The sequence below is a fragment of the Girardinichthys multiradiatus genome, chromosome 6 (assembly GCF_021462225.1).
Source record: "Girardinichthys multiradiatus isolate DD_20200921_A chromosome 6, DD_fGirMul_XY1, whole genome shotgun sequence".
Classification (NCBI taxonomy): Eukaryota; Metazoa; Chordata; class Actinopteri; order Cyprinodontiformes; family Goodeidae; genus Girardinichthys; species Girardinichthys multiradiatus.
Window position 1 is genome coordinate 30,200,313 of NC_061799.1, and position 27,968 is coordinate 30,228,280.

Consider the following 27,968-nt stretch of genomic DNA (forward strand, 5'->3'; position numbering starts at 1 on the left):
AGAGCAAATTCTGATGTAACTACTGAATCACAGCCAATGAGGAAAGAGAGTTCAGCATGATTCAGAAAAACCAAAGCAGGATGTTGGAGATAATGCGATTCATGGAGTTCTGAGCTCAATGCCACAGCACCACCTGTTGGTCAGCATGGTCTCTGCTCTTTGTAATCAAGAAGGTTTAGTTAGTGACTTTATAAGGCTTTTGTTTTTTATGCTGTTTGAAGTTCATTGTTATTTTTTTTATCCTTTTTTGTTTTTGAGATTTAAGTTCTTATACAAACCGCCTTCTTCAAAAATGTTCACTATTTGCTATTTTTTTACTCACTTTTACTGTTTATGTTTGGAAAACAGTTTTCCTATCTCCAACACGGATTAGGTGAAAGGCGGGGCAGGGATATACTCTGGACAGGTGGCCACATCCATTGCTAGGCAACGCACAGACTCACAATCATGTACCCATACACTCAGACCGAAGCACAATTTAGAGTAACCAATTAACCTAACAGACATGTTTTGGATTGTGGGAGGAAGCTGGAGCATCTGGTGGGAACCCATGCAGGCCAGCTGATTGGTCAGCAAAATAATAGGTCTTCCACACAATGCATCTGCTGTATATGAGTGACCGTTGGTGCGAAAAGCCAGAACTATCATTGGAAACACAAACCATGCTCTGCACCATGAATTCAAACTCCTTCTCTCAGGCTGTAGATACAGTGAGGAAACAAGTCAGGAGCAACAGGATAAAACATTTCTTAGCTGTACATGCAATAGCTTTTTTAAATACAGTAAGTACATGTGATCTTTTTCCTTTCTAGTGGTTTTATTTGTTGGTGATTTGTAATGTTTTGTATTGTCTGGGATATTGGATGTGAGTTGAGTATTTACTTGTTGGACTGTTTTTTCTGGAGGACCTGTTGCAGACTAAGTTTCCCATTTGGGACAATAAATGATGATGATAATGATGACGATGATGCATACATACATGAATGGGGACTACATGCAAACTCCATGCAGAGAGATACCCAGGCCAGGATTTGAGCCCAGGAACTTCTTGCTGCAAGACAATAATGCTAACAGCTGTGCCACTGTGCAGACGATAAAGTATAAGTAGATACACAGAATTTCAGTATTTTTTTTTATTTCAGATGTTCAGTTGATAAGCAGAAAAAGTTGAGTAAATATTTTATTTTTTCAAAAGTAATTTTGTTCCCCAACATTCGAGGGATATAACTAGAATTTGTTCAAATCCGAAATTATGGAAACCAATTTCCCCATTAAAAATAAAGGAAACAAAAATATGTTTGTTTATTGATCTGAATGAATTCCTGGTCATAAGGCAATTAAATGTTCAAGTTTTCGACCCAAGCTGTCATACATTCAACCAAACAATCTGGCAACCATTACTGGAAAAGACGTGGCAAAGGTGAAATAATACAAAAGTACGACTTCCTGTTGCAACATCTGAACTGAAGCATTACCACAGTACCTTGAAGAAGTAATAACACCTTCCACCAAAAGACAACCCTAAACATACAGTCAGGCCTGGAATGGTTTAGATTAATGCATATTCATTTAATTTAATTGAGAATTTACAGCAAACCTTCAAAATTACTACTCTCTATCTTTATAGTCCTCAAAGTAAAATATGGAAAGTAATGTTTGAACTTTGCACTGCTTCTTTTTCTTGCTCTGAATTACATCTTTAGTTTTTTTTCTTCTCATTTTTCTTTGTTTTTAGGTTCAACAAAATACAGAACACAAAGAACACAATGAAGAAGGACGGCATCAGCTCCTTGACCTACAAACTGGTTCAGGTGAAGAAGTATCCAATGTACACAAACATCTCCGTGGAAATCGGCAAGCCACCACCTCGACCCATCAAAGGCTAGAGAAAATAAAAGAGGGAAGGATATAACGTTGATGCTCTTTCACCAGGATGGGAGAGAGGAAAGGAAGGCATGGAGAAGAGAAAGATGATCAGGCTTTCTCTCTCTTTTTTCCCTTGTGTTTGCTTGTTTGAGATTTCAGCTTGACATTTTTTACTTTTTAGGGCTCTGGCTTTCTTCAGTTAGGGACGCCAGCTGCCGCCCGGTAACAGTCAGTAACAATAAAAACCGTTTGAAACAGAGCTGCAATATGAGCAGCTGACAGAAGGTTGTTGTCAAACTCAAGAGTTTCATGAACAATCATCTGTAAACTGGATGGCATCCAGTAACATATCAACAGGAACACAATACATAAAACACCTTGGCCTATACTGGAAATACACACACAATAACTCAGTCACTTTTTAAACAAAACAAATAACACTTCTGTTCACTAAGTGATGCAGCTTCTGGTTGGAAACTGCATGAAATTCCTGAACATTTACAGCGACGTTCTGCAGATAACAGATGGGACATGAACATGCAGTGGTTCACATGGTTTTCATTGTCCTAAGACATCGTCTTGTCCTGACCCAAGACAGTTTTATGTTGACATTTCCCTCTGGGAATTTTCAGCCTGGATCGCCTAACTCAAACCCTCTGTTATACGTCAATGAATGTTTAACGTGCCTGCATCTACAGCAGAAGACTCATGAAAACAGAGCACCAATGAACAGCTAGGAGGGAAAAAAATGATTTTTTTCTCTCTTCTTTTATACATTTCTGAAATTTAAAACAGAACTGGAATTTTGTAACAAAAATATACAGCGATAAGAAGTTTTCTCCAGTGTGCAGGCTTGGAAGCACATCGAAAGGGCATTTTAAATTGAGAAAGTAAAAACATACTGACTGCTCAGTTATGAGTTCCAGATTTTTTTTTTTTTTTTTCTCTCTAAGCCTTACTACAGTTTTAATAGGCTAACCAATTCTCTTAAGGTGCAATATACTCTGGTTTGTTAGAATTCATCAACATTTGTCAAAATATACATGCAAACTGAGCTGTCAAGTTATGTTTTCTAGTCGGGTAGCATTGAGGTTAAAAGGGTTGGCTTGCAAATCTTTTACACAGACGGAACTAGTTGAAAAGTAAGTCTTGTGGTTATTTTTTAAGCCTACAATATAGCCATGTGGTCTTTTTTAAACAAATATCATTACATCTATATCAGTAGTGTTTATAAGCCACATTTGTCTCTGCTATCTTTTGCATTCAGTCATTAAGTACACATCGTATCATAATAGAGTAAATTATAGAGAGAAAATGTAAAACTTTTAAGTGTAACATGCAGTGCATTGCAAAAGTATTCATATTTCCCACTTTTTTCACATTTGGTCACAACCAGAAACTTAATGTAATTTATTGTTATTTTATGTGATAAAGCAACACAAAATTGAGCATAATACAGTTCTTTGTTTTTTACAAACAAAAACCTGAAAGCTGTGGTGTGCATTTAAATTCAGTCCCCACTTACTCTGATACCGAGAAATAAAATCCAGTCCAACCAATGACCTTCAGAAGTAATCTAATTATTATTAACGTGTGTAATTTTTTATCTCAGTAAAAATACAGATGTTCATTGAAACCCTAGAGCTTTACAAGTTAATAAGTTAAGAAAAAGCATCGTGAAGACCAAGGAACACAGTAGACAGGTCATGGATAAAGTTGTAGAGAAGTTTGAAGCAGGCTTAGGTTATATACCAGTATTCCAAGCCCTAAACTTCTCTCAGCCTTATTTAGTCAATTAACTGTTAATGGAAAGTGTATGGGTTTTGTATAACGCTAACCTGTCGAGATTTGTCTGTCTACCTAAACTGACCAGCTGGGCAATAAGAGAATTAATCAGAGAGGTGGCTAAGAGGTCTTTGGTAACTGCAGAGACCCACAGCTCAAGTGGAAGAATCTGTTGACAAGACAACTATAAGTTCTGCACTCCATATATTTGGCCATTGAAATTGAATGGCAAATGACATCCATTGCTGAAAGAAATCATATGAAGTTTCATTTAAAGTTTGCCTCAAGCCATGTGGGAGGCACAGCAAATAATGTGGAAAGGTTTTCTCTGGTCAGATTAGACCGACATTGCAAAACACGGGGATGGTGACATCATGCTGTGGGAATTCTTTGCTTCAACAGGGAGAGCGAAGCTGGCCAGAGTTGATAAAAAACAGAGGCTGACAAAGACTTGAGACTTAGTTGGAGGATCACCTTCCAAATGACCCAAAATACTTCCAGTTGGAAGTGGAACTGAATATAGTTGCACTCCACACATTTCAGATTTGTATATGTACAAAATATGTGTTGGTGCATCACATAAATCTCTATAAGAACATTGCAGTTTGTGGGTGTAACATAATAAAAAGGTCAATGGGTTTGTGTACATTTGTGAGCCACTGTTTCAACCAACTGAGTATTCTTTCTATGACATTTATGGGTTTTTCGCACATTAAGCCATCATCATTTCAATGAACTTCATTCCAATGTACATTCAGATCTTGTTCTGGGCAAAGTTAATCACTTCGATACAGTTTTTCTTGTAAAGGTATTCACTTTAAAACGTTCAGTAACATAAGCTTAACTACACTGCCTCGCCAAAAACAAAGTCGCCACCAAAAGAAAAAGGTCATTCAGTACATTTAGGTAGTCAGCTGACCTCATTCTTTAAACACATACTGTTGCTGAACCCAGACCTGACCAACTGCAGCAACCCCAGATCATAGCACTGCCTCCACAGGCTTGTACAGTAGGCACTAGGCATGATGGGTGCATCACTTCACCTGCCGCTCTTCTTACCCTGATGAGCCCATCACTCTGGAACAGGATAAATCTGGACTCCATCAGACCATATGACGTTCTTCCATTGCTCCAGAGTCCAATCTTTATGCTCCCTAGCAAATTGAACCCTTTTTTCCCAGTTAGCCTCACTGATTAGTAGTTTTCTTAAGGCTACACAGCTGTTCAGTCCTAATCCCTTGAGTTCGCTTTGCATAGTGCGTCTAGAAATGCTCTTACTTTCACTATTAAACATAGCCCGGAGTTCAACTGTTGTTTCTCTGCGATTTGATTTCACCAAACGTTTAAGTGATCGCTGACCACAATCATTCAGAATTTTTTTCCGGTCACATTTCTTTCTCGAAGACAATGGGTCCCCAATTTCCTTCCGGTTTTTAATAATGCCTTGGACAGTTCTTAACCCAATTTTTATATGTTTTCCCCGCTTAATGCATGCCAATGATTTGACCCTTCTGAAACAGACTGACATCATTTCCACAACCATGGGGTTAAATAATTTGTTGCCAGCTGAAACATAATCACCCATGCAGTAATTATCCAATGACAAGCTCGTACCTATTTGCTTAGTTAAATCCAGGTGGCGACTTTTTTTTTTGGGCCAGGCAGTGTATTTAAAAGGTATACATGACATTTGTTTGACCCTTCCATCAACACTTATAGCCTTTGACAGATTTATCTGAGGCATTGCTCTTCTTCCTCTGTGTTTTTAATTTTTTCTGCCTTTCTTATTCATCTGTTAATGCCCACACCTCAAAACTATTGCCTTGAGAAGTAATCTGTACTAATTCAAAGGTCAGGCCCGGGAGAAAAAAGGACAGTCTATGAAAATATAAACTAAAGAGGTTGGATTGAATTCCTTTAACTGTTATGCTTTAGTGAAAATGCTCTTTGGTCACCTCTTTGGTCAGCCTTCAGGCAAAATAGGTTTCAATCTGCCTGGCTCCTCGCCTCAAGCCTGCATGGTGGACGGTATAATTGCTTCTCTTCTCAGAACACACAGTCACACACACACACACACACTCATTCACACTCATTCACACCATCAGCCTTTTTTATGTATAATATCCCTCCTCGCTGCCTTTCCATTCTTACTCTGCCAGTATGGGCTGTATTGTGTCAATGGCTCACTGTATTGCTTTGTGATGGACCCACTTCAGACACATCTGGGCCTCACGAGAAGAGTGCTCCTTCTTTCAATAGATATCGACAGGAGCTCTCTTTGTCTGTGTCTTTATTTTCTCTAATCACTGCTTCTCAGCACACATTCCCATTTGTGAGTCTTTCTAATTCCCTCCTCTCTAGACTGCCCATTCGCCTTTTTATTCTCCCTCTTGCCTGGATTTTTTGTTTAGCACTATTTCTGGTGCTTTTCTCTGTTCTCTAAATACAAAAGGTAAATGTGTTTTCTTATTGAAACTGTTTACAGCAGTATTACAAATCAGTTAACATCTGTTGCATGCTCTGCTTTATTGTCATTGTTGAGGATTGGAGGCCTTAGCATATTTAAGGGGTCAGTTTGTAATGCAGAAACAGTGTTTTGTTGTTTTTGTGGTTATAAATGCTGATGATAAACAGCGCAGCAATTACATAGTTTTTTCTCATGGTCTTAAAGGGTCACTTCAACAACTGTTAAAGAATTTGGTGAGTTGAAGGTCACAGTATCCCAATTTTGAGACCCTAAACTCTTAAATCACATTATCAATATTAAGTGCAATGACATTTGGTGCAATCGTAGTATTGCTAGTTTTGGTCCATATTGGTAGTTTTGGTATGTACCTAACTGCATAATAAAACCCACACAAAAATGGTAATAGATAAGGCAACTATTCAAATAGCCAAGCAATGGTCTCAAAATTAAGCAGCTTACTCTTCAAAGAGCAGGAAAATGACAAATCTTGTAAATGAGCCAGCTGAACTGCATCCTGCAGCAACATGCAGGGGAGGGGCTACAACCAAAGAAATCTTCAGTTACTCTGCCATTTTCTCTGGCATCTCATTAACAATATTCTAAATTGTAGGAACAGTGTGACTGGAAATTTTAGCGATTGAAAATAATGATGTAGTTTGACATCGGTAACATGCCCATGCACAGTTGGTTTTCAATTCTGATTGGTGTTGGTTGCGTTCGCTTAGTTTTGGAAGTTAGAACTCGGATCTGAGAATCTGAGAACGACATCACACCTGAGTGGGTTCAAGCTGTAAATCAAGAAACCAGTGGGCCAAACTAATTGTTGCGATCAGTGCCTGGCATACTGTTAGCAATGCAATAACGTTTTTCCTTCAGTTGTATGTATTTAAATGCTAACAGTATATGTTCACCAACAGATAAACAGTACTATTTGTGCCACTGGTTTGTTGTGGTGCAAATATTTTCCTCCTGCTTCTGTGACCACGTTTTAAACGTAGGCCCGCCATATTGGATAATGGACTAGGCGTAGCTCTGAGACCTCCAACTTCTGCAGTCATTCTGATTAAATTTTGTAACTTGTAACTTGAAAATTTTAGTTTCTGAGTACAAAATCTGATTTCTGTGTTTGATTTGTGGCAGACGTCTAACCCTAGTTTGGCGCTTTTTAATTGCAAGTTGAAAAATCTGACATTTGCACATTTTGTGGTGGTTTTAATGTTTTCTTTCTTTGTTTTATGCATTCAAACACTGAGCAAACATTATCACAAATTGAGGTTGTCTGGTGGAAACCAGGTGAACACACACTGTATAAAAAAAAAAACACAAAACCTTTTTTTTCTCACTGCCTGACTGAATTTTTCACGTTTTAGGTAAGTTAGGGTTATTGATTATTATTGAGAAATGCCAGAATAATGAGGAAAAAATGTGTTTAGAAAGGTTTTATGGTTTTCTTTGAAGTTTGATGTTTATGTAAATATCCTTAGTATGGAGTAGAATTGCTATTTAAACTGTATGACTTAAGTCAAACATTTTAGATATCCTTCCACAAGCTTCTCACAGTAGTTTCATGGACTTTTAGCCCAAATTGAGACAGGTTTGTTGGCTGCCTTACTAACACACACCATTACAGCTCTATTTTCTTTGGGACTGAAATCAGGACTTTATGATCTCCACTCCAAAACAGTGACTTTTGTTACTCTTAAGTCATTTTTTAATAGATTTAGCAGTATGCTTAGGTTCCTTGTCCACTTGGAAGAATTATTTGTGCCCAAACTCAACTTCCTGGCTGATGTCTTCAGATGTTGCTTTAATATTTCCTCATAATGTACTCTCCTCATGTGGACCTTTTGCTCCAGTCCCTCCTGGAGCAAAAGGTCCACACAATGTGATACGGCCCCCTGTAGGGTGTTCTTAGGCTTACAAGCTTACAAAGAATTTTAGTTTCATCAGACCACAGGATATGTCTCCTTTTTAAACCGTATGGCTGCTGGATATCTCCATGCTATTTATACTTGCATATTTATTTGAAAAGAAGAACATGGCAAAGATGAAGAAAACATTTGGAGGTTCCACAATTCTCTCCCTGATTCCTTGGCTAATTTCCCCATGATATCACATAAGGAAGTTTTTAAGGTGTTGCCTTAAAACACATTCACAGGTGTGTATCCAGTTTACTCAAATGTTCAGAATTAAGCTATTAGACGTTTACAAAGCTATTATGTCATCATTTGGGCATACCCAATTTTTTTTTTAAGTATCATAAGCTTAGTTTAAATTAACTTTTGACTTTGAGGAAAAGAATAATGCAAATATTTCTCAAAACAAAATTTATCTCGTTATTCTGGCAATCATTCAAATTATTTTAGTAATCCTAACTGACCTATAGTTTACATTTTCAACTTTCACTATGTTTAGTGGTGTAACAGTCATATTGAATTTAACTGGGGACTGCTCCGAGGAATACATATTTCCAAGTTGAAATTCTGATTTCAGGATACGATATTTGTTTTTTGGACATGGAACTCCGAAATTCACATTTCTACGGTAAAATCAAACCCACCACCATTACTCCAGTACTCTCTGGCTTCCATCTCATGGTAAAAGACCATTCTTTAGGAGATCTATGAAAACCACAGCACCCATTCCTCCCAAATTACATTCAGAGGCCCATTCTTTAGCAAATGTTACAATAAAATTGTTTGTGTGCCCCCTTAAAATTAAGCCTGACTTCATCAACACTAGTCTGATAAACCAGCTGAAACCTTTGTGTGGATTAATGAATAGATGTGAGAGATATGGCTGGAAAGAAAAGGCCCCAGTGTGTATAAACTGTACTATGTCTCACCAAGATCAGTAACCAACATATTTGGTAAAAATGTTTCTGAAATGTGTCCTCTGCTTGAGAATCAAACAGCTTTATCACACTTCTGGTGGTGAGTGTATGAAGCCCATCTTCAGATGCACTCTTGGCTCTGTGGCTGCTGACAGCCAACAAGATCTTTGGTCCGGAGGGGTTTCTAAAACTTCACAGTATCTATGGCTTTTTTTGTACATTGAATGTTGAAAATGTTATATCTTATATAGAATGCGTTATGTCATATCAAACCTACTTTTTCTATACAATTAATAAATATGATGGTAACAATTGTATGTTGGTTTGTTTTCTGATGATTTGAGTCTAAGTGAGCCTAAAAAGATTCGTTTTTACATCTGGACTGTTGTTATCTGGAGGATTTTTTTGTGTAATAATGGAAATAGAGTCTCCATTCTTACAACTGACTGGAATCAGTTGCTGTTTGGTCCTACTGTTTCTTATCCACATAAAATGCAGATGTTTTTAGTTTTTTGGGGGCAACAACAGTCCTCGTTCGTTGTTTATTCCTTCTGCTATTCTTTTCAGGTTCTCAACTGTCAGCAGAAAAAACTTCAGTCAAAAAAGGGCAAGATAGAACCACAAATATTTATAGAGGATGTTTTAATTCAGATTGTTTAAAGTGTTATTTTCTGGAATTGGAGCTTGGTAAAATCCAGATTGTGTGACCCAAATCTCTTCTCTTTTGTTTCAAACAGAGAACTTACACCCAACTGAAGTTGCGTCCAAAACAGCAGGACATTTGGGAAACTGCGGGATACTTTTTGATAGTTTCTATTACCATAAGGTTGAAACCCTGTTTTTGTTCATCCAGGGCCTTTTATCTTAGCACAGAGAAAGTGGTAGACTTTAGTTTTATGCAGATATAACACAATGCGTCAACCTAAACCACTATTACAGATGTATTAATGGGTTTGTGAATACAATTCTTAAAGTGTGGCATGTAAATGTATACAGATTCTCCAAGTCAAGACTTTGTAGTACCTTTTTTCACTGCAATGACATACGCAAGTCTTTGGGGTATGACTCTACCAGCTTTGCACACAGTCCCAAAAAAATCAGACCTTTATGCAGAAGTCACAAGAGCGAAATCTCTCTTGAAAGACAGCCGTCAGAAATCTAATATGAAGTTTTTACAAGCAAATGTATCGAAAAAAGTGCTCTAATCTGATGATACCTAAACTGAACTTTTTGGCATACATGGAAACTGCTGTGTCAGAAAACTATCACTGCACATCAGCCTGAATACACCATCCCCACCATGAAACATGGTGTTGGTAGCATCATGCTGTGGAGGCAGTTCAGAATTGATGGGAAGATTTGAAGGGCTGTATACCAGTTAATCTAGGAAAAGAACAGGTTACAGTCTGCAGAAGACTTGAAACAGGGAAGGCAGTTTACCTTTATACGTGGTACAGCCAAACGTATAATGCAATGAGTAGAGTGGTTTCTTCAAAGCCCAGACCTAAATCCCATTCAGAATCTGTGCAAGCCTTGAAAATGGACGTTCACAGACACTTTCCATCCAACTTCAGTTATGTTGCAAAGAGGAATGTGCAAAGATTGTAGTCTCTAGATGTGCAAAGCTAGCAGAGACCTGGTCAAAAGTATTGACTCAATTGATACAAATGCATGACACTAATGTTTAGATTTGCAGTTGTACAAGTTATACAAGTTATGTATAATTTTCTTTACACTTAACAAGTATGCACAATCCCAATAAAACACATTGATGTTTGTGGTTATAATGCCAGCAAATGTGAAAATGTCTAAGGGGTGTTAATACTTTTGCGTTGTAACTAAAATGTATTTCAAAAGAAGGCTTTTTAAAGAAAAGTTTTCATAAAAAAGGATCAACATTAGCTAGCTGAGGAAGAGTAAAATTGTTTATTTTGAATCACATTAGAACACCATTTTTTTTAAAAAGGTCCCAATATAATGAATTGAAGTTGTAAAATGACATTGTAAAATGTTCAATAATTTTGCAGAACACTGTATGACATACAAATGTTTTAAACTATTTAAAAGTATTAAAACTATTTCAGCAAACATATTTTACCACTTTACTACACAGACTACTGGTACTAGAAGCAGAGCTTATACAAATTTACATTTTTGTTTATTCTTATAATTTTTGACATTACCTTAAAAACATTTATTATTTGGGTTTTATTACCTACTTTTTTTAGACTTTTCAGTGTGATAAAGGTCTACTTGCCTGCTTTTTTGGTGTCTAGACCAACTTAGATCTGTTTTTTAAACCAATTTGGGAAATTTGGATCATATTTATCAACACCAAATACAGATTCTGTGACGTACATTACCTGTACTTTACAGAAGACTCATGGTCTAATGCTTTTGTCTGGTATGAAATAAAACTACCTATCAGACACAGTGCACAGTGTGCATGCCCAGGTAGTAAACCATTTAAAAAACAGCATTTAAACATTACATGTGTCAACAGCTTTTATATTACCCTCATTATTTCCTAATTTACTTTTTATCACAGATGTGCATGCACTGTAAGGTTGATTCTAGTCGGTTATGCCATCTTATCTTATTTTATTATATTAGATGTTATGCCAATGCCTAAATCTATGCATTACCTCCTGGCTAAATGAGGACTAAAAGAGACTAAAGCTCTCAGATTTCTTTCCTATTTCTCTTTAAAAAAATATTCTTTACATCTAAGCAACATTTTTAAAATTCAGACATATACAATAAATTGAGTTATATTTGCTATAGCTGGAAAAAGTACAAGGAAAAAGTAGAAACATTGTCAAATTTCTAATCCTCATGTTTTGAGCTGAAGTTACGTCAGTGGATAGTTGTGGGGTGAAGTTTCATCTTTTCTTCTTTACATTAGTTCAAATTTTACTGAAGACATTCAATAAAATGTGTTACATTCAAATGTTGGGTGGGTTATCCCCAGTTCATCTGCAGATTCTCCTTCCTTGATTGGCTGTAGGACATCTTAGGGATACAGTACCAAGGAATAACCTAAACTGTGAAGCTTACCAGCCATCACTCAATATGTATTTTAGGATAACTGCTAGTTCTATGGAGAATTAGTGAACCGGGGTAGGCGGCTGCTGAGCTGTGCAGTTTTTGAGGCGGGAACAGGTTGCGAGTCGATTTCCCTCCCAGTAGCCGGCTTCTTTGCCGTCGTGACAGCGACACTTGGTGCAAGAGTCGACCCACACAGGTTCTCCTGCAGGTATCACTTCACTACGGGATGCATCAGCGTAGCAGTTGGGACCTGGAGGGAGCACAAAAGAGTATAACAGAGGAGAGTGTCATGGCGGCAGAACAAGTGCAGTGCCCAGGAAAAGTATTCAGACCCCTTGATCTTTTTTTTTTTTACTTTTTGAGGCACTACTGGCTTTTATTTTTGATGTTTTTCTAAAGTAGTGCCACGCCACGTGCCGCGCCGCCACACATCAGGTTTTAAATCTTGCTAATACTTTTCTGTTGGATTTATGTCTGTAATTCAACTGGGCCATTCTAGGGCATGAATATGCACTGATATAAACCAGTGATGTCCAAACTTTCAGTGAAGTGGGCCAAGATGCTCAGGGTAAAATATATATTTTAATCAAACAAATATAGTCAACATTTTTTGTGGGAAAGGCTTGTGGAAAACATTGTAAATCAAAAACATAAAAAGGGATTTGCACATTTGCCTTATTTAAAAAAAGGCATCCAGTTAGTAAATTTCTGGGGTTAAACAGAAGATTTTTCTGTTTTCTGTTCACTTGGCCTAGAAAGAATTAGTCTATATTTAGCTTCACTGATCTTCACATTAACTCTGACCAGGTTTCCTGTCCCTGCTGAAGAAAAGCATCCCCAGAGCATGATGGTACCCCTAGTATGTTTCACAGTGGAGATTGTGTGTTTAGCTGGATGTGCAGTTTCAATTTTGTGTTGTGTTCCCTAAATGGCTTGTGGTAAACTCCAAACAGGACTACTTATGACTGTCTTCTTGACAGTCCATAAAGGTGTGGTTTTTAGAGCACAAGTATGCTATATGTTCTGTCAAGAATTTATTTCGCCTGAGCGGATCTCTGCATCACCTCCAGAGCAACCACTGGCCCCATAGCTGCTTCTCAGATATATTCTCTCCTTGCCCGGCCTGTCAGTTCAAATCTTACATCTCGGTAGTGGGCATTGGTGCCATACTCTCTTCATTTTCAGATGATTTATTGAACAGAGCTCAATGAGAAGTTCAGAGCTTTAACCCTGACATGTCTGCTTTGTTCCATGGTCTCCATGATGCTGTTTGTTCACCAATGTTCTTTAGGAAACATCTGATGCCATCACTGAACAGCTGTTGACAAGTGAGATTTAAATAAACACAGGTACTCTCTATTTACTAATCAATTACTACTAGTAGTTAACTTCTGAAGGCAGTTAGTTGCACTGGATTTTATTTGGCGGTATTAGAATACAGGTGGCTAAATAAAATTGTTTGCCACAGATTTCCGTTTGTTCAAAGAATTAAAAAAATGTTTTGCACTATTTTCCTTCCAGCTCACAATTGTGCCCTACTTTGAGTTGCTTTATGATGTATAATCTTAATAAAATACATTAAAGTTTGTGTTTCTAACTTGACAAAATATGAATACGTTTGCAAAGCACTCTACAAACAATAGCTTTTCCAACGTAGTCAAGTCAAGTTTATTTATATAGCGCTTTTCAGCAACAAGGCACTCAAGGCGCTGTACATAAGGAAAAACATTACAATGATACAGAAAATCAAACAACAGAGGTAATAAAAAAATAGAATGATGAATAAGAATGATGAGAATAGAATGATGTATAAGAATGATGAGAATAGAATGATGTATAAGAAAATGAAAGGAAAATTGGACTGAAAACGCAACTAATCATGCCTAGAAGGCAAAGTCAAAGGCCACTCTAAACAAAAGTTTTTAATCGTGATTTAAAGCAACTTAGGGTTTCGGTGCTTTTACGGTTTTCTGGGAGTTTATTCCAGATTAGTGGAGCATAAGAACTAAAAGCTGCTTCTCCATATTTGGTTCTGGGTATGCAGAGTAGATTTGAGCCAGAAGACCTGAAAGGTCTGGGTGGTTGATACACTGACAAGTCTGTAATGTATTTTGGTGCTAAGCCATTCAGTGATTTATAGACTAACAGAAGTATTTTAAAGTCTATTCTCTGAGCTACAGGGAGCCAGTGTAAGGACTTTAGAACCGGGATGATGTGCTCCACTTTCTTAGTTCTAGTGAGGATGCGGGCAGCAGCGTTCTGGATCAACTGCAGCTGTCTGATCAACTTTTTAGGCAGACCTGTGAAGACACCGTTACTGTTATTCAATTCAATTCAAAAATACTTTATTAATCCCAAAGGGAAATTAAATGTTGTTGTAGCTCATATTATGAAGGTTTCCTCAAAGAGCCTTTGTAGATGCTGATGGCTGTGGGCAGGAAGGATCTCCTGTAGCGGTCTGTCTTACAGCAGATCTGAAGAAGCCTCTGACTGAAGACACTCTGTTCAATCAATTTTACTAAAGATGAACGCATGAATTAGTTTTTCAACGTACCCTCCTTGCATTCCGGGCAGCATTTCCCAGGCTGGTACACAGGATTGACACATGGTGGGGGGGCACAGTCTGCCACGAGACAACGGGCGATGCCATCACTATCACAAGTGCACTGCTCACATTCTGATGGCTAGAACACACAAGGTGATGCTACACTTGAAACATTTCACCATCTCCTGAGGTAAATTCCATTTCATGGTATTTCAAAAGGGGGCGCCATTTACCTCTGTTTATCTGCTGCACCTTCCTTACAGACCAAGTACAAACATGTTTTCTTGCATGCTTATGAAGTCTTTTGGTCTTCATTTAGTTGCAGCACATTGACAAATGCCTTTAGGTACGCTGTGGCTGTTAACATAAGGTCGACACTCTTTTTCCATCTGTATCTTTACATAGTTAGTTTGGGCAAGATTTGCTTTGCTGCTTACATCCTCTTAAGTTAAATGTATGGAAGTAAAATAGTCTCATTAGAATCAGACATTTTTTAGACATTGAATTTATAACACTGAATTTTTATCCTGTGCAATTATGTATGTGATTTTTTTGTACTTAAAATACACCAGCAAAAATTTCCCTGCATGAATTAACAGCAGAAATTTGCCTGAAAAAAATTCGCCTGCAAATGTGTTGACCTTCTGGTGACTCAAGCCAAATGCAATCAGCAGATCAGGTGGAGCGGCTGCTTTTCCTGAAGTTGGCTTCCGGATGCACCTTCTGATTCGGGAAACAGTTAAAGGGCAATTCCACCTTATTTTTCATTACCTTGATTACCTTGAGCATCTTTAATCTGCTCCAACTCACAAAATACAGTACTCAGACACTTCTAACCTGGATTAGATTGTTCTACACTAATACCAGAATCTTATAAACACAATTTAGGATTTGTGAAAGATTTATTTGATTTGTGGAAGTTTACAAAATGACCATATTAGTGCTTTTTTGCATCTGGACCACGTGAGAACTTGTCCAGCTCCAAAACTTGCTCCAAACCTTGTCCTTTGACTGTTTCCTCAATTGGAAGCTACAACGGAAAGCCAAGTTCAGCTTTGTCACTTTCTTCTGGGTCAAAAGAAGAGCCTCTGGAGAAGCAAACTGGTGACATACGTGAATGAGCATAATTTGCTAAATTGGCTAAAAGCTGCTCGACTTCTTCTTCTTCTTGGATTCTTTTTGGCAGGTGGCATCCCGCGATAAGATGCACCATCAGCAGCTTGACTCGATCTGGTGCTGATTGCTTTGGCTTGAGTCACCAGAAGGCCAACAAATTTGCAGGCAAAGTTTTGCAGTACAATTTTGCAGGCGAAGGTCTGCATTAAAATTTTTGCAGGCAAATTTCTACAGTTTAATCTTGTCATGCGAATTTTTGCTGACTAATTTTACGTAGGAAAAAAAATACATCCCGCACTACTGGCCCCACTCCCAAACCCCACCCGCTTATATATGACGACCAATCAGCGAAGCAGAGATCGGAATAGCCAATTTTCTCTTGATCAGCTCCCCTCAGTGCATGGCAGGTGAAATGATGTAAAACTGGATTGTTTTCCCCTATCCAGTAAATGCATCAAATCTAAGAAATCAAAATAGGATGTGGTACTATAGGCATAAACTTTATTTAATTCCCTTATGTCCTATTCAAAACTATACCTTGATGTGCTCTCTTTCAGACTCTAACCTTGAAAACTGGCTCAGAGTTTATCTGTTTTTTCTTTCTAGGTGAAACGACTAAAGGAGCTACATCCATTAACATTTACTTTTCCTTCCCATAGAAAGTACTTCTGGATCAGTGCTTCTTTGTTCTTTTTGTGTCTCTGCTCTGTTTTCTCAAACCCCCAGTCGGTCGTGGCAGATGGCTACTCACACTGAGCCTGGTTCTGCTGGAGGTTTCTTCCTGTTAAAAGGGAGTTTTTCCTCTCCACTGTCGCTACATGCATGCTCAGTATGAGGGATTGCTGCAAAGTCAACGCCAGTGACTGTCCACTGTCTCTACATGCTCATCCAGGAGGAGGGAATGCTGCAAGTCACTGACTGGATGCAATCTGCTGGGTTTCCTTAGACAGAAAAACCTTTTATCCAACTTGAATAAAAAGCTAACTCTGACTGCACTGTTCAATGATTAGGATTAATTGGAATGTATGTACCTGACTGTTCTGAAGTGCCTTGAGACAACATGTGTTGTGAATTGGCGCTATATAAATAAAACTGAATTGAGGTGGATCAAATAACCTGCTATTCTCTTTTTTGTGTCATAATTCTAGTGAATCAAAACCTTCAAAAACCTTCAGAAAATTGGATGTCGGTAGGGCCAAGAAAAGGGTAATAGGTGCGTCTCTATCAGGATTATAGCTGCAGTTTTAAGTGAGAAACCCCAATGATCATTCGTGGCCCCCACCTGGTCAGTGCTTTCCTGCACGTTTTGGAGGCGCCCCTGCTTAATGTGTCTTAAGATCTTAAGATATGCTCTGTTTCATATGGTACTGACTATTGAGAGACGAAAAATGGAACTTTGAAGCAGGCTTGTACCTATATTTGGGATCTAACATCGATGATCCAGTCACATTCTGAGCTGGACTGTCCATGAAGGTGTGTCGTGTCTTACCTGAAAATTCTGTCCCAGTTCGTAAACCACCCCCCGGTACTCGCAGCCGATCTTCTCGCACCTCGGGCAGCAGTCGGTGGGGTAGTGGCTGACATGGATGCACGCAGCCGGGAGGGAGGTGCACTCCGTGCGGGCGCACACGGAGCCCTCAGCGGTGCACTCGCACTGGGTGCAGGGGTCGGAGTCCAGGAAATACCACTCTCCAAGGTAGTAGATGCTACCGTTGGCCTCGCAGGTGTTCTCCTGCTGTCCTGCAAGTGAGAAGCCCAAAGCGGCCTGTGTGCAGAGCAGAAGAGCCCAGAGCGCCGTGGACAGGCTGCGCTGCTGCTGGAGGGAGAGGCGCCCAATGCAAACCTGTGGCATTATGATTCAGGGTACCCTTCTCTTCTCCACAATAGACACTTAGGTGGAAGAAAATGTCAAATGTACTCCAGCAGGTTTTGGTAAGAGAACCAACCAATGTATTTAACATTAGTTTACATCTTTAATAAACCCCAAATCCGTGCATGTCCCCTCGGTGCGCCTAGGTTTCTGCGAAATGCCCGGAAAAAGTAAAGAGTAGAGATCAAGAGGGAAAGTTTCACAGCAAGTCCCTCCCCTTCTTTAATAAGGTAAAACTGAGAGTTCTGCTGGAGCGCAGGTGGTCGCTTTATCCCCTGTCATGTGTGTTTTATCTATATTTAGGGAAGCGGATTTTATTGAATTTACGTTAAAATATATGAGCATTTTACGAGCAGAAACCGGAAATTGTGCTGGATCGAACACGCGATAAGTCTCCTAGCAACCGGAATGTTTTCCCTGGATACCGTTCTCCTGCTAGCTACAGGAGACGAACTGAGGTTAGAGTTTGTTTTATCACACCAACAAGCTAAAGGTATTTACTCTGGTGTTTCATATGGACACTTTTTTCTTTCCTAATTATGAGTTTGAAATGTGCTTTAGCTCTTGTTAAAAAAAGCTGGGTTTACAACCAACAATTAGCTGCTGCTAGAACCAGTCCTGACTTGCTTTAATTATAGCTTTAACTGCCTCTATTAAATCTGTCGAAACTTACAATATCGATGGTTTCTTGGATTTTAACGAAATATTAGGAAACTTTAAAGTTTAAAAAAATTCTAACAATACATGTTATGCTGATAATGCTATCCAGCCTATCAAAACAGAGCAGAAATACATGATTACTTTCTACTAAACTGCATAAAGGGTGAAAGTGCGTTAAACGTTGCAACAAAAGCTGTTGGTGCCTGAAAATGTCATGAATTCACCTTAAACAACATAATTAGATGGTGTTTGCCATGCTAACAAGAGACAGTCAAACAGAGCCTGTCAAAAATAATTAATTGGTTACTCAATAAAAGGCCTGATCCATGCTTTTGATGTGATGCCTATGTTTTGAATTAATAGTGTCCTTTCATCCTGAATGCATGTGCAAAAAATGTTTTTATCGCAGCAGCATAATCTCACAGTGAAATAAAAACAATCCATCTTACAATTTGAGTATGCTAATTCAGTGGGGATATTTCTCAAAGTCACTGACAGCACTCCTAACATTTTATAAATAATGTAAATGAAGAATTTAAAATAAATCTGTTTGAGCTGTTTATTTTCTTTCCATGTTTGCTTGTTTCCTCTGCCTCTCCATGGGACTGGTATGATTATGTGGAGAAGCACTTTATGTCCACTGTTATGAAGGAGAATCGGTGATGCTGCCGGACAGCTTCTTTTCCAAAGACCCTTGGAACCTTATTAGGGTGTTATTGCATCACAAACTGTTTAAATAACCCCAAGAAATTGTAAATGAAAATCTGATGGCATCTGCCAAAAAGGGAAAGTAGATTGCCATCTGGGCATTTAGCAGGATAATCACCCAAAACATATGGCCAGATTAACAAAGAAATGGTTTGCCATGAAATAAACCAAACTTCATTTCTGTCTCAAGACCCAAATCATATAGAAAACCATTAGTATGAGATGAAGACAGGATAAGGAGCATAAGATGGGACCCAACATTTCAAAAGATCTTGTGCAAAGAGAAATTGTCAACACTGTGAAATGTTCAGCAAAGGGGGGTGTGCAAAGTATACATTAACAGCTGGGGTGCTACTTGGTGAGGTGTTTCCCTGTGTGATTTTGTTGAAAATAGCAATTTATTAGAAAGTATTTCTTCCCTCAAAGAATAATAATACTCAAATCTCCAATTTAAAAATAAATCTGTGGAAGTGTGAGATTTAGCTACTGTTATAAAAAATGAATTTGTCTCAAGACTTTTTTCAAGGGCAGCCAATAAGTGTGGAGGTGTTCTATAAATCTCACATGGCATCTGAAAATGCAGTTACAACTATTATAAAATATTCATACTGTCATTTTTTAAGCTTCACTTTTCAAGCATTTTTGTGATTTGAAGACATTTATTTATCAGCCAAATTCTAAAATTGTATAAATTGTAAGCATATACATACTCAATAAATGTTTAAGTACCTTAATGTTGCGTTTATTTTATTGCTGTTAGTAGCATTTCCTCTCTTGTAGGCTGCTTAACATCTCCAACTTACACCATGTTCTGCTTGGTGCAGTGATTGTTGCATTCCTTTGTGCTCAGACTGCGCCACACATGCATTCACCTGATGAAAACCAGCTTTGGTGTCCCAGACAGTCTCTGTGGAGCCTCATCACTGAACATGTCTCCGAGGCAGAGCTGCTGAAGATCCATGCAGCTTTGGGTCACTCTCTGGTACACATGTACACAGAAGTGCACTCCGAGGTGAGTTATGAAGGCTCCAAGTCTTCTGTGCAACTGCTGATTTATGGCTGCCTTTAAGATGAAGCACTGCTTTTCACAGTCAGAGCAGAAATTACTTCACTGCTTGTAGCTTTTGTATAGACTCTGGGTCTATTTTTAGCACATTTCCACCAGAATGAAACCACAGCATCTACAAGAATTTCCTTTTTGGCCAGGGTGAATAATAAACTTGCACAGCTAAGCATTCCTAGCTGAACATTCAAGGAACTCCAGTACAAAACTGTGTAAGGAAGAAGTGTGATTTCATGCATTCCTGACTTGCACCTCTGTGAGTCCATAACAGAAGTAGATTTCAGTTGACTCTTTGGGCCTTAAAGTGGTCAAAATCTGAGCCAGATAGATTCTGATATTTCATAAGGATTAGTTAAACCCTTCATCTTGAGTTCTTTACTTTAAAACTTAAAACTTTGTAACTAATTATATGTGCTCTCTTTCAGACTCTAACCTTGAAAACTGGCTCAGAGTATATCTGTTCTTTCTTTCTAGATGAAACGACTAAAGGGGCTACATCCATTAACATTTACTTTTCCTTCCCATAGAAAGTACTCCTAGATCAGTGCTTCTTTGTTCTCTTTGTGTCTCTGCTCTGTTCTCTCAAACCCCCAGTCGGTTGTGGCAGATGGCGGCTCACACTGAGCCTGGTTCTGCTGGAGGTTTCTTCCTGTTAAAAGGGAGTTTTTCCTCTCCACTGTCACTACATGCATGCTCAGTATGAGGGATTGCTGCAAAGTCAACGCCAGTGACTGTCCACTGTCTCTACATGCTCATCCAGGAGGAGTGAATGCTGCAAGTCACTGACTGGATGCAATCTGCTGGGTTTCCTTAGACAGAAAAACCTTTTATCAAATTTGAATAAATAACTGAATCTGACTGCATTGTTCAATGGTTAGTTATTAATTGGAATGTATGTACCTGACTGTTGTGAAGTGCCTTGAGACAACGTGTGTTGTGAATTGGCGCTATATAAATAAAAACTGAATTGAATTAAAAGAACTCACTGGTGGCAACATAACTTCATAAATGACAAACTTTCTGGGTCAATAAGCCAGACTCGCTCTACACTGAGGTGGTAATTCACACAGCTCACTAAACAGGCTAATTCAAAGTTGTGAGATTCACTTAAACTTTTCCACACACTTTCACATTTTGTCACGTTACAACCACAAACAGCTAGCGCATATTTTTAAAGTAAATGGAGAAGGATACATGCTTTTCAATAATTTTTTTTTTTTTTTCAAATAATGTTTTAGAAAGTAAAGTGTGGCTCACAAAAAGCTGCAAGTCTTTTGTTTTTTGTCTCTACCCGCTTTGTAAAAAAAGTGACTCAAATGTTTGCTCTTTTTGTTTTGCAAAATAGCTCAAGCTCAGTCTGACCAGCTTCCTTGTTCATGGTGAAGAGAAGCAATCCCCACAACTTGATACTGCCACCGCCATGTTGCATCATGTACATGGCATGCTCAGGCTAATGTGCAGTGTTAGTTTTCCACTATGCATAGTATTTTGCATGTAGGACAAACTGTTAAATTCTGATCTCATCTGACCTGAACACCTTCTACATGTTTGCCTGAGGCAAACTGCAAATGGGACTTCTTATAGCTTTCTTTCAAAAGTACCCTTTGTTTTACAACTCTTCTGTAAAGGGCAGATTTGTGCAGTTCTTGACTAATAGCTGTGCTGTCAACAGATTCTCCCTAGTGAGCTGTGGATCTGTGCAGCTCCACCAGAGTTACTACAAGCCTGTTTGCTGCTTCTCTAATTATTCCTCTCCTTCCCTGAACCTGTCAGTTTAGGTCTCTTTTCACATGCCAGTGAAAACCTTTACATGGTAAAAGCATCACTCCACAATTTATGGATGTTCTACTCTATTTACACTAAAATAAATTAATTTTCAGATCAAATTTTTTTTTAAATAAAACCTAGAAAAGCGTTAAATCCAAAATCTCTATAGATTGACACAGTTTGCTCTCAGGTTGCACACCAACATTGTTGTAATGCTTCAAATCCAAACTTATTGTAATTATCAGGGATTATACTAATATACATTATGACCTTTAGTACCAAAGAGTGAAAGATGATAATTAAAAATGCATTGTTAAAAATAAGACAAATTGTAATGATCAATTACATTTTTTTAAACAGCAGCCAACTAACTGTTGTGAAAGTCAACTATTTTGTAGAAAAACACTGTCTGCAGTTTCTTGTTACTGTGAGAGACAACGAAAGCACTTTAGAAGTGAAACTGTTACAGATGGGCCTAAAATAATTTTGGAATATTTGAATGATAATAGAATAAGAGAGAGACCCTGTGAATGTGATACACTATAAGTTAGTTCAATTTCCAACTGTTGATAAGGTAGTTTGCAGTTTATGTTTTTTGCCTCAAGTGTTCATGCACCTTCCCTCTCCCTTTGGCAGACAGTCTTGTTGTTTTTTTTTGTCCCTGCCTGTTTCTTTCATAGCCGTGTAATGAATCCATGCCTCAGGGAAAGGTAAGGTGATGCTAGATCAGAAGGCTACATCTTCATTCCTTAATTAATTTTTTCCTCCCTCTATCAAAGTCCTCATTGTGTAAGACGGTAAGATATAAAGACATATTAAGCTCTCTTGATTTCCTTCCCTGCCAAGCTCTCAGTGCATACCACTTAATCCCTCTCTGAACTGTGCTAACACGGTTCCTATTTAACTTTCTTTAACTGGCTTGTCCCATGGCTCATAGATACCCTTTGTCAGGGAGAACAGCCAAGACAGCACATATAGCAACACAGTTCCTATACAAATATCAAACAATGGATTAGTAAATTATGTAAAATCTTACCGAGAAACACTTGCACACAGTTCGCCTCCATATTGAGTATCCAAACATCAGGTTACGAAAATCTGAAAGTTTTCTTTCCCACTTCAATTCTCCTAGAACTACTATTTTCAAACTGTCCACTGAATCAAGTGTTCAGTAAAATAATATTTTACTAATTAGGTAAAAAGCAATTTTACAATGAAGGGCTTTGTCTATGAATAAATACAACTGACTGAGGCAACAAGCATGTAGGGATGACCAGTTTTGATTAGTGAATAGTAGGTAATGAGTGGGAAAATCAAAGTTAGAAAATTCATCTGAGTGCTCTGTGATATACACTGTCCAACGTGCGTAAAGAGTAAGCAGACATTTATACAACATACTTTGTATCCATAGTCACTAATAGGCGAAAAGGTTAATTCTACTCTTTTTTTGTTTTACATAAAAAAGCCATATTTATTTCTCTAATGAAATCCTAATAAGACTATAAGCATTTCTATGAGATGATATGAGATTTTATGAGATAACGTGGCCCTCAAAACACAAGTTGTCTTCAATCAAAAATCCAAAATATTTAAAAGTAGACATCAACTCTATCTGTTTCATATTCCTCATTCACATTTTCTCGTTTCCCTTTTTCTCCATTAAAAAAAAAAAATCTCAGAGTTTGATTGTACCCTGTTAAAGATAATCAAGAGCTTTTACAGGAGTAGGTGTGGAACAGTAGTTACAGTGTCATCAGCATAGAAGTGAAAACTTTAGTTGTAAATACACTTTCTTTAGTAGTTTGTACAAGGAAAAGAGATTAATAGACCGAGAAACCATCCTTGTGGAACGCCCCTGACCCTGCAATAAGTCTGAGGTAGAACCATCCTCAATGTTTTTACATAGTTGTTTTTTAGCTGATGTTTTCCAAAAGTGCACCTTAAAAACAGCTTCATAATGAGGTCTCTCATTGCTAAGAGATGGAGTAAATGTTCAAGAATAACCTGTCACTAACCAGCAAGTAAACACCTCATCATTTGTAAACAGGCACGGCCATTGTAAACTTAAAAGGGTTGTGTGCAGCTGCAAGATACAGTTGTTACTGGTGTGAGGGAGCGTACACACACATGGAAGGTCCAGAAGTGACATGTTAAGTACCCTCCAATGTATTCCTTTGAAGTGAAGTCTCTGAGTGCAATATAGCAGAAATGACTGGCAGTGAGCAGGTGTTGAGGTGCTAATGGTATCCAGACTCCTCTGAGACAAAAACACTCACACACATTACAGAAACTGAAAGGCTGTCTAGTTTCATTGCACAGAGGTCTGTTTTCAGATCAGTACCACTACACTATAGCACATGTAATCTTAAATAATATACAATTACACCAATTATAGAATAATCTATTGTCCTAATATACTGTAAAATAATGTAAGATGACACCATTTCTGAATGTTTTTATAGAGCTGAGGTCAGGACTTGAGTACACCAGAGGATTTTTTATAAGGTGCTATATTAAAGGTACACACTGAATCATACATGTTTACACTAACTCACCTTATAGGTTCTACATTTCTCACACCCTGTTTCTGAATTGCTTTTTTGTACTAATATATATTTTATTTTAAAAATGCAATTTTCCTTATTTGTTTACTGTATTACACATTTTGTTGTGTTGTATATTTTTGGTCTTGTTCTGCATTCTGATAACGTTTACATCCAACACCCAAGCACCATGTTGGAAACAAACATTTAAGTATTCTTTTACGTGTTATCCTATGGGCTGCACTACTGATTGTGCTTTTAACCCAAAAATAAGAATCAGTCACATCAATGTATATTTTATTTTATGTGCTCAACCAGCACTAAGAAGCACATAATTTGGATGAGACAAAGATTGAACATTGTGGACTGCATGCTGAACTCTGTAAAACTTGCAGCTGGCACCATCTTGCTTATGGCACCATCTTGCTGCAGATGTTTTTCTTCTGCCAGGACCGGGAAGCTGGTTAGAGTTAAGATAAAGATTGACGGAGCTAAATACAGAGCAATACTAGAAAATAATACTTTAGACTGTGGCAGAGGTTCACCGAACCGGGCCTTTTCAAAACTGAAGACGCATTTTTTCAGAAAGGCTTTTAATGTTTCTGAGCACATTTCTTTTGAGCTGAAGTATTTTGTTTTCTGTGATCCGTTGGAGTGTTTATATGCTTTATTTGTTACGAGTTTTGTTAAAGATTATGTCTAATTGTCCTCACTGTGGTCACGTCTGCAGGCGGAAATGTTGCACAGGATGTGGCAGGACAGCCGGTGTTACGGAAACCATTTGGAGACCTATGTTACTGGACTGCAAGGATTCCCTCTTTCTGACCCGCCTGCTGTGAAAGAGCTGGTGAGAGCTGAGGTCAAGATGCTACTGGAGACACTAAAAGAAAGAGCCTGTGAGGGTGGAAGGTACTTGTAACTCTCGCGGTTTACTTTAACTCTACACTACATCTTTAATGAATTAACAATAATCTCAACATATTTTATTGCTGTTGTTCTGGAAGCTCTGGGAACTGAACTGTAGTGGGTTCTCTAGGGCTTTTAAATTAATGAAGCCAGATATTTGCATTGACTTTATACCAAATACTCTTTACTTGTAACATTTCTGTTTTTAAACACCTTTAAATATAGATTTGCTCATTAAACTTTAAAAGTGTCCTCTCCTTTGTATTCTCTTGTTGTATTTTTGGCTTCCTGATCTGAGAAACAGTTTTGTTTTTTTCACCAGCTAAATGATGGGGCAATCAGTTCGCACTGCGGTGCCTTGCTATCTGTGTCACTTGTACCCAAACAAAGAATGTTATAAATTACTATAGTTTTCTCCAATGGAAGTTACAAATGGCTTGGGAAACCAGCAAAACAAAGACTTCAGGGATGGCATGATGTAGTCAGGTTTAGAAAATCCATAACAATAGCACAATTATAGGAGGAAGACATGATTTTCTTCCTAATGACTGCAATTACCATTTTATCGGTTAGTGAATATGGAGATTTATGTCCAGATCTTTGTCAGTGAAGAGTGCACACAGAGACACCAAGAGAGCATGCTTATCCATATCTCTTTTAAATGTCATTCATTATCTCCTCTCTAAAGAGCTGAATCCTGTTTTTTTTAACAGCTACTCTGTGCTCTGAGTACATCTTAAGTGAGGGATGAGGTGGTATAAGTTGTTTAATTAAAACATAGCAAAACTTTGGAGTAAATATAATTAATAAAATCTTAGTAGAATAGTGCTTGGTAGTTCTCAGAGACATCACAAGAAGATGCACAAAAGTGTGTGAATGCCTGCATACGTTAAGGTATCTCGGCAACCAGCTTTCTTTTGCTAGGAATGTCACCGTGTGGGACCCCCACTCCTAGTTTTAGTGCTGGGACCGTAACAACAGAGCTACATAGGATGGACTGTTTTCGATTTTGTCTGCAGCTTGTTCTCTGCCTTTGCCTCTCAGGTTTTTATTCGCTTTTTATTTGAAGTCTTTTTTTGTCCCAACATCTGGTATAAAGCTGTATTCAATTCTATTATTAATTTATTTGTATTTTTTTAAATCTTCATTTTACATAGACAACTCATATGCTAGTCATTTCATACTTTTGCAGTTTCATTCTGTGGTACAAACAAAAGCTGTCTGCCAGAGGATGTCTTGACAATCAATGATTTAAAAGTCATTTGCAATCTTTTACTTTTATTGTACAGTATAGAAATGGGCCCCTCCTTGAACCGCCACCTTAACGTGATGGAGGGGTTTGAGTGCTCAAATGATCCTAGAGGCTATGTTGTCTGTGGCTTAAATGCCCCTGGTAGGGTCTCCCATGGCAAACAGGCTCTGGGTGACGGGTCAGACAAAGAGCGGTTCAAGACGCCTTCATGAGGACCAAAAATCAAGGCATGTGACTTCGCCCGGTACGGCAGAGCCGGGGTCCCACCTTGGAGCCAGGCCTGGGGTTGGAACGCAGTTCCTCGAGAGAAGCTGGACTCTCTTCTACTCTGGAGTGGCCCGCGGGAAGAGGCGGCGAGCTGGGGTGGGTTTGCTTGTTGTCCCCCAGCTTAGCCGTCTCGTGTTGGGGTTTACCCCAGTGAATGAGAGGGTCACATCACAGGTCTCTGACTGTTGTTTTGGCCTACGGGCCGAGCAGTAGTGCGGAGTACCCGGCCTTCTTCGCGTCCCTGTTGGGGGTGCTGCATAGTGCCCCTCCTGGGGACTCAGTTATTCTGCTGGGGCGCTTCAACACCCACGTGGGAAACAAGAGTGACACTTGGAGAGGCGTGATTGGGAGAAATGGCCTTCCCAATCTGAATCCGAGTGGTGTCTCATTATTGTACTTCTGTGCTAGTCCGCATTGTCCATAATAAACACCATGTTCAAGCATAGGGTTGTTCATCAGTGCACTTGGTACCAGGACACCCTAGGCATGAGGTTGATGATCGACTTTGTTGTCATGTCTTCAGACATTCGGCTGCATGTTTTGGACACTCGGGTGAAGAGAGGGGCTGAGCTGTCCACTGATCACCACCTGGTGGTAAGTTGGATCAGCTGGAAGAGTAGAAAGCTGGACAGACTTGGCAGGCCCAAGTGTGTAGTGAGGGTCTGCTGGGAATATCTGGTGTAGCTCTCGGCCAGGAATGTATTCGACCCTGACCTCCAGGAGAGCTTTGACCAGATTCCAAGGGAGGTTGGAGTTCGAGTGGACCATGTTATCAGAGTCTATTGTCGATGCTGCCGCCTGTAGCTGTGGCCGTAAGGTCGGCGGTGCCTGTCATGGTGGCAATCCCCGAACCCGTTGGTGGACACCAGCAGTAAGCTGAAGAAGGAGTCCTATCGGCTGTGGTTGGCTTGTGGGACTCCTGAGTCAGCTGACGAGTACTATGAGGCCAGGCATGCCACGGCCCAGGCTGCAGCAGAGGCAAAAACTCGGCCCTGGGAGGAGTTCTGTGAGGCCTTGGAGAGACTACGGTTGGCCTCAAAGCGATTCTGGCAAACTGTCCGGTGCCTCAGGAGGGGGAAGCAGTGCTTCGCCAGCACTGTTTGCAGTGAGGGTGGGGAGCTTCTGACCTCGACTGGGGACATGGGGCGGTGGAAGGAGTACTTCGAGGATCTCCTCAATTCTGCTGTCATGCATTCCCTGGTGGAAACAGAGGCTGGGGACTCGAGGTTGGACTCTTTCATCACCCAGGCTGAAGTCACCGAGGTGGTTAAA

General features: G+C 39.0%; 3 protein-coding genes across 10 annotated transcripts in view; 2 read left to right on the forward strand and 1 right to left on the reverse strand.

Moving 5' to 3' along the window:
* Positions 1 to 2,230, forward strand: part of b4galt2 (UDP-Gal:betaGlcNAc beta 1,4- galactosyltransferase, polypeptide 2) — a 266,605-nt gene extending 264,375 nt beyond the window's left edge. For all 3 annotated transcript variants that reach the window (XM_047367011.1, XM_047367012.1, XM_047367013.1), the window contains one exon: positions 1,736 to 2,230. In XM_047367011.1, coding sequence (XP_047222967.1) covers positions 1,736 to 1,886 — 151 coding nt within the window. In that variant the 3' untranslated portion in view covers positions 1,887 to 2,230. The remainder of the gene's footprint in view (positions 1 to 1,735) is intronic.
* Positions 2,231 to 10,858: 8,628 nt separating this feature from the next.
* Positions 10,859 to 17,684, reverse strand: zgc:113531 (uncharacterized protein LOC541359 homolog). Its single transcript, XM_047368284.1, has 3 exons — positions 17,150 to 17,684; positions 14,554 to 14,683; positions 10,859 to 12,249 (listed from the first exon to the last, which is right to left on the reverse strand). The coding sequence occupies exons 1-3, from the start codon at positions 17,510 to 17,512 to the stop codon at positions 12,059 to 12,061; spliced, it is 684 nt and encodes a 227-aa protein (XP_047224240.1). The 5' UTR covers positions 17,513 to 17,684; the 3' UTR covers positions 10,859 to 12,058.
* Positions 17,685 to 17,780: 96 nt separating this feature from the next.
* The window catches only part of ccdc24 (coiled-coil domain containing 24), a 29,360-nt gene continuing 19,172 nt past the window's right edge, over positions 17,781 to 27,968 (forward strand). For 4 of the 6 annotated variants that reach the window (XM_047368282.1, XM_047368283.1, XM_047368277.1 and 1 more), the window contains exons 1-3: positions 17,781 to 18,023; positions 19,723 to 19,910; positions 25,002 to 25,180. In XM_047368282.1, coding sequence (XP_047224238.1) covers positions 17,939 to 18,023; positions 19,723 to 19,910; positions 25,002 to 25,180 — 452 coding nt within the window. In that variant the 5' untranslated portion in view covers positions 17,781 to 17,938. The remainder of the gene's footprint in view (positions 18,024 to 19,722; positions 19,911 to 25,001; positions 25,181 to 27,968) is intronic. The other 2 variants (XM_047368280.1, XM_047368279.1) reach the window with 2 other exon arrangements.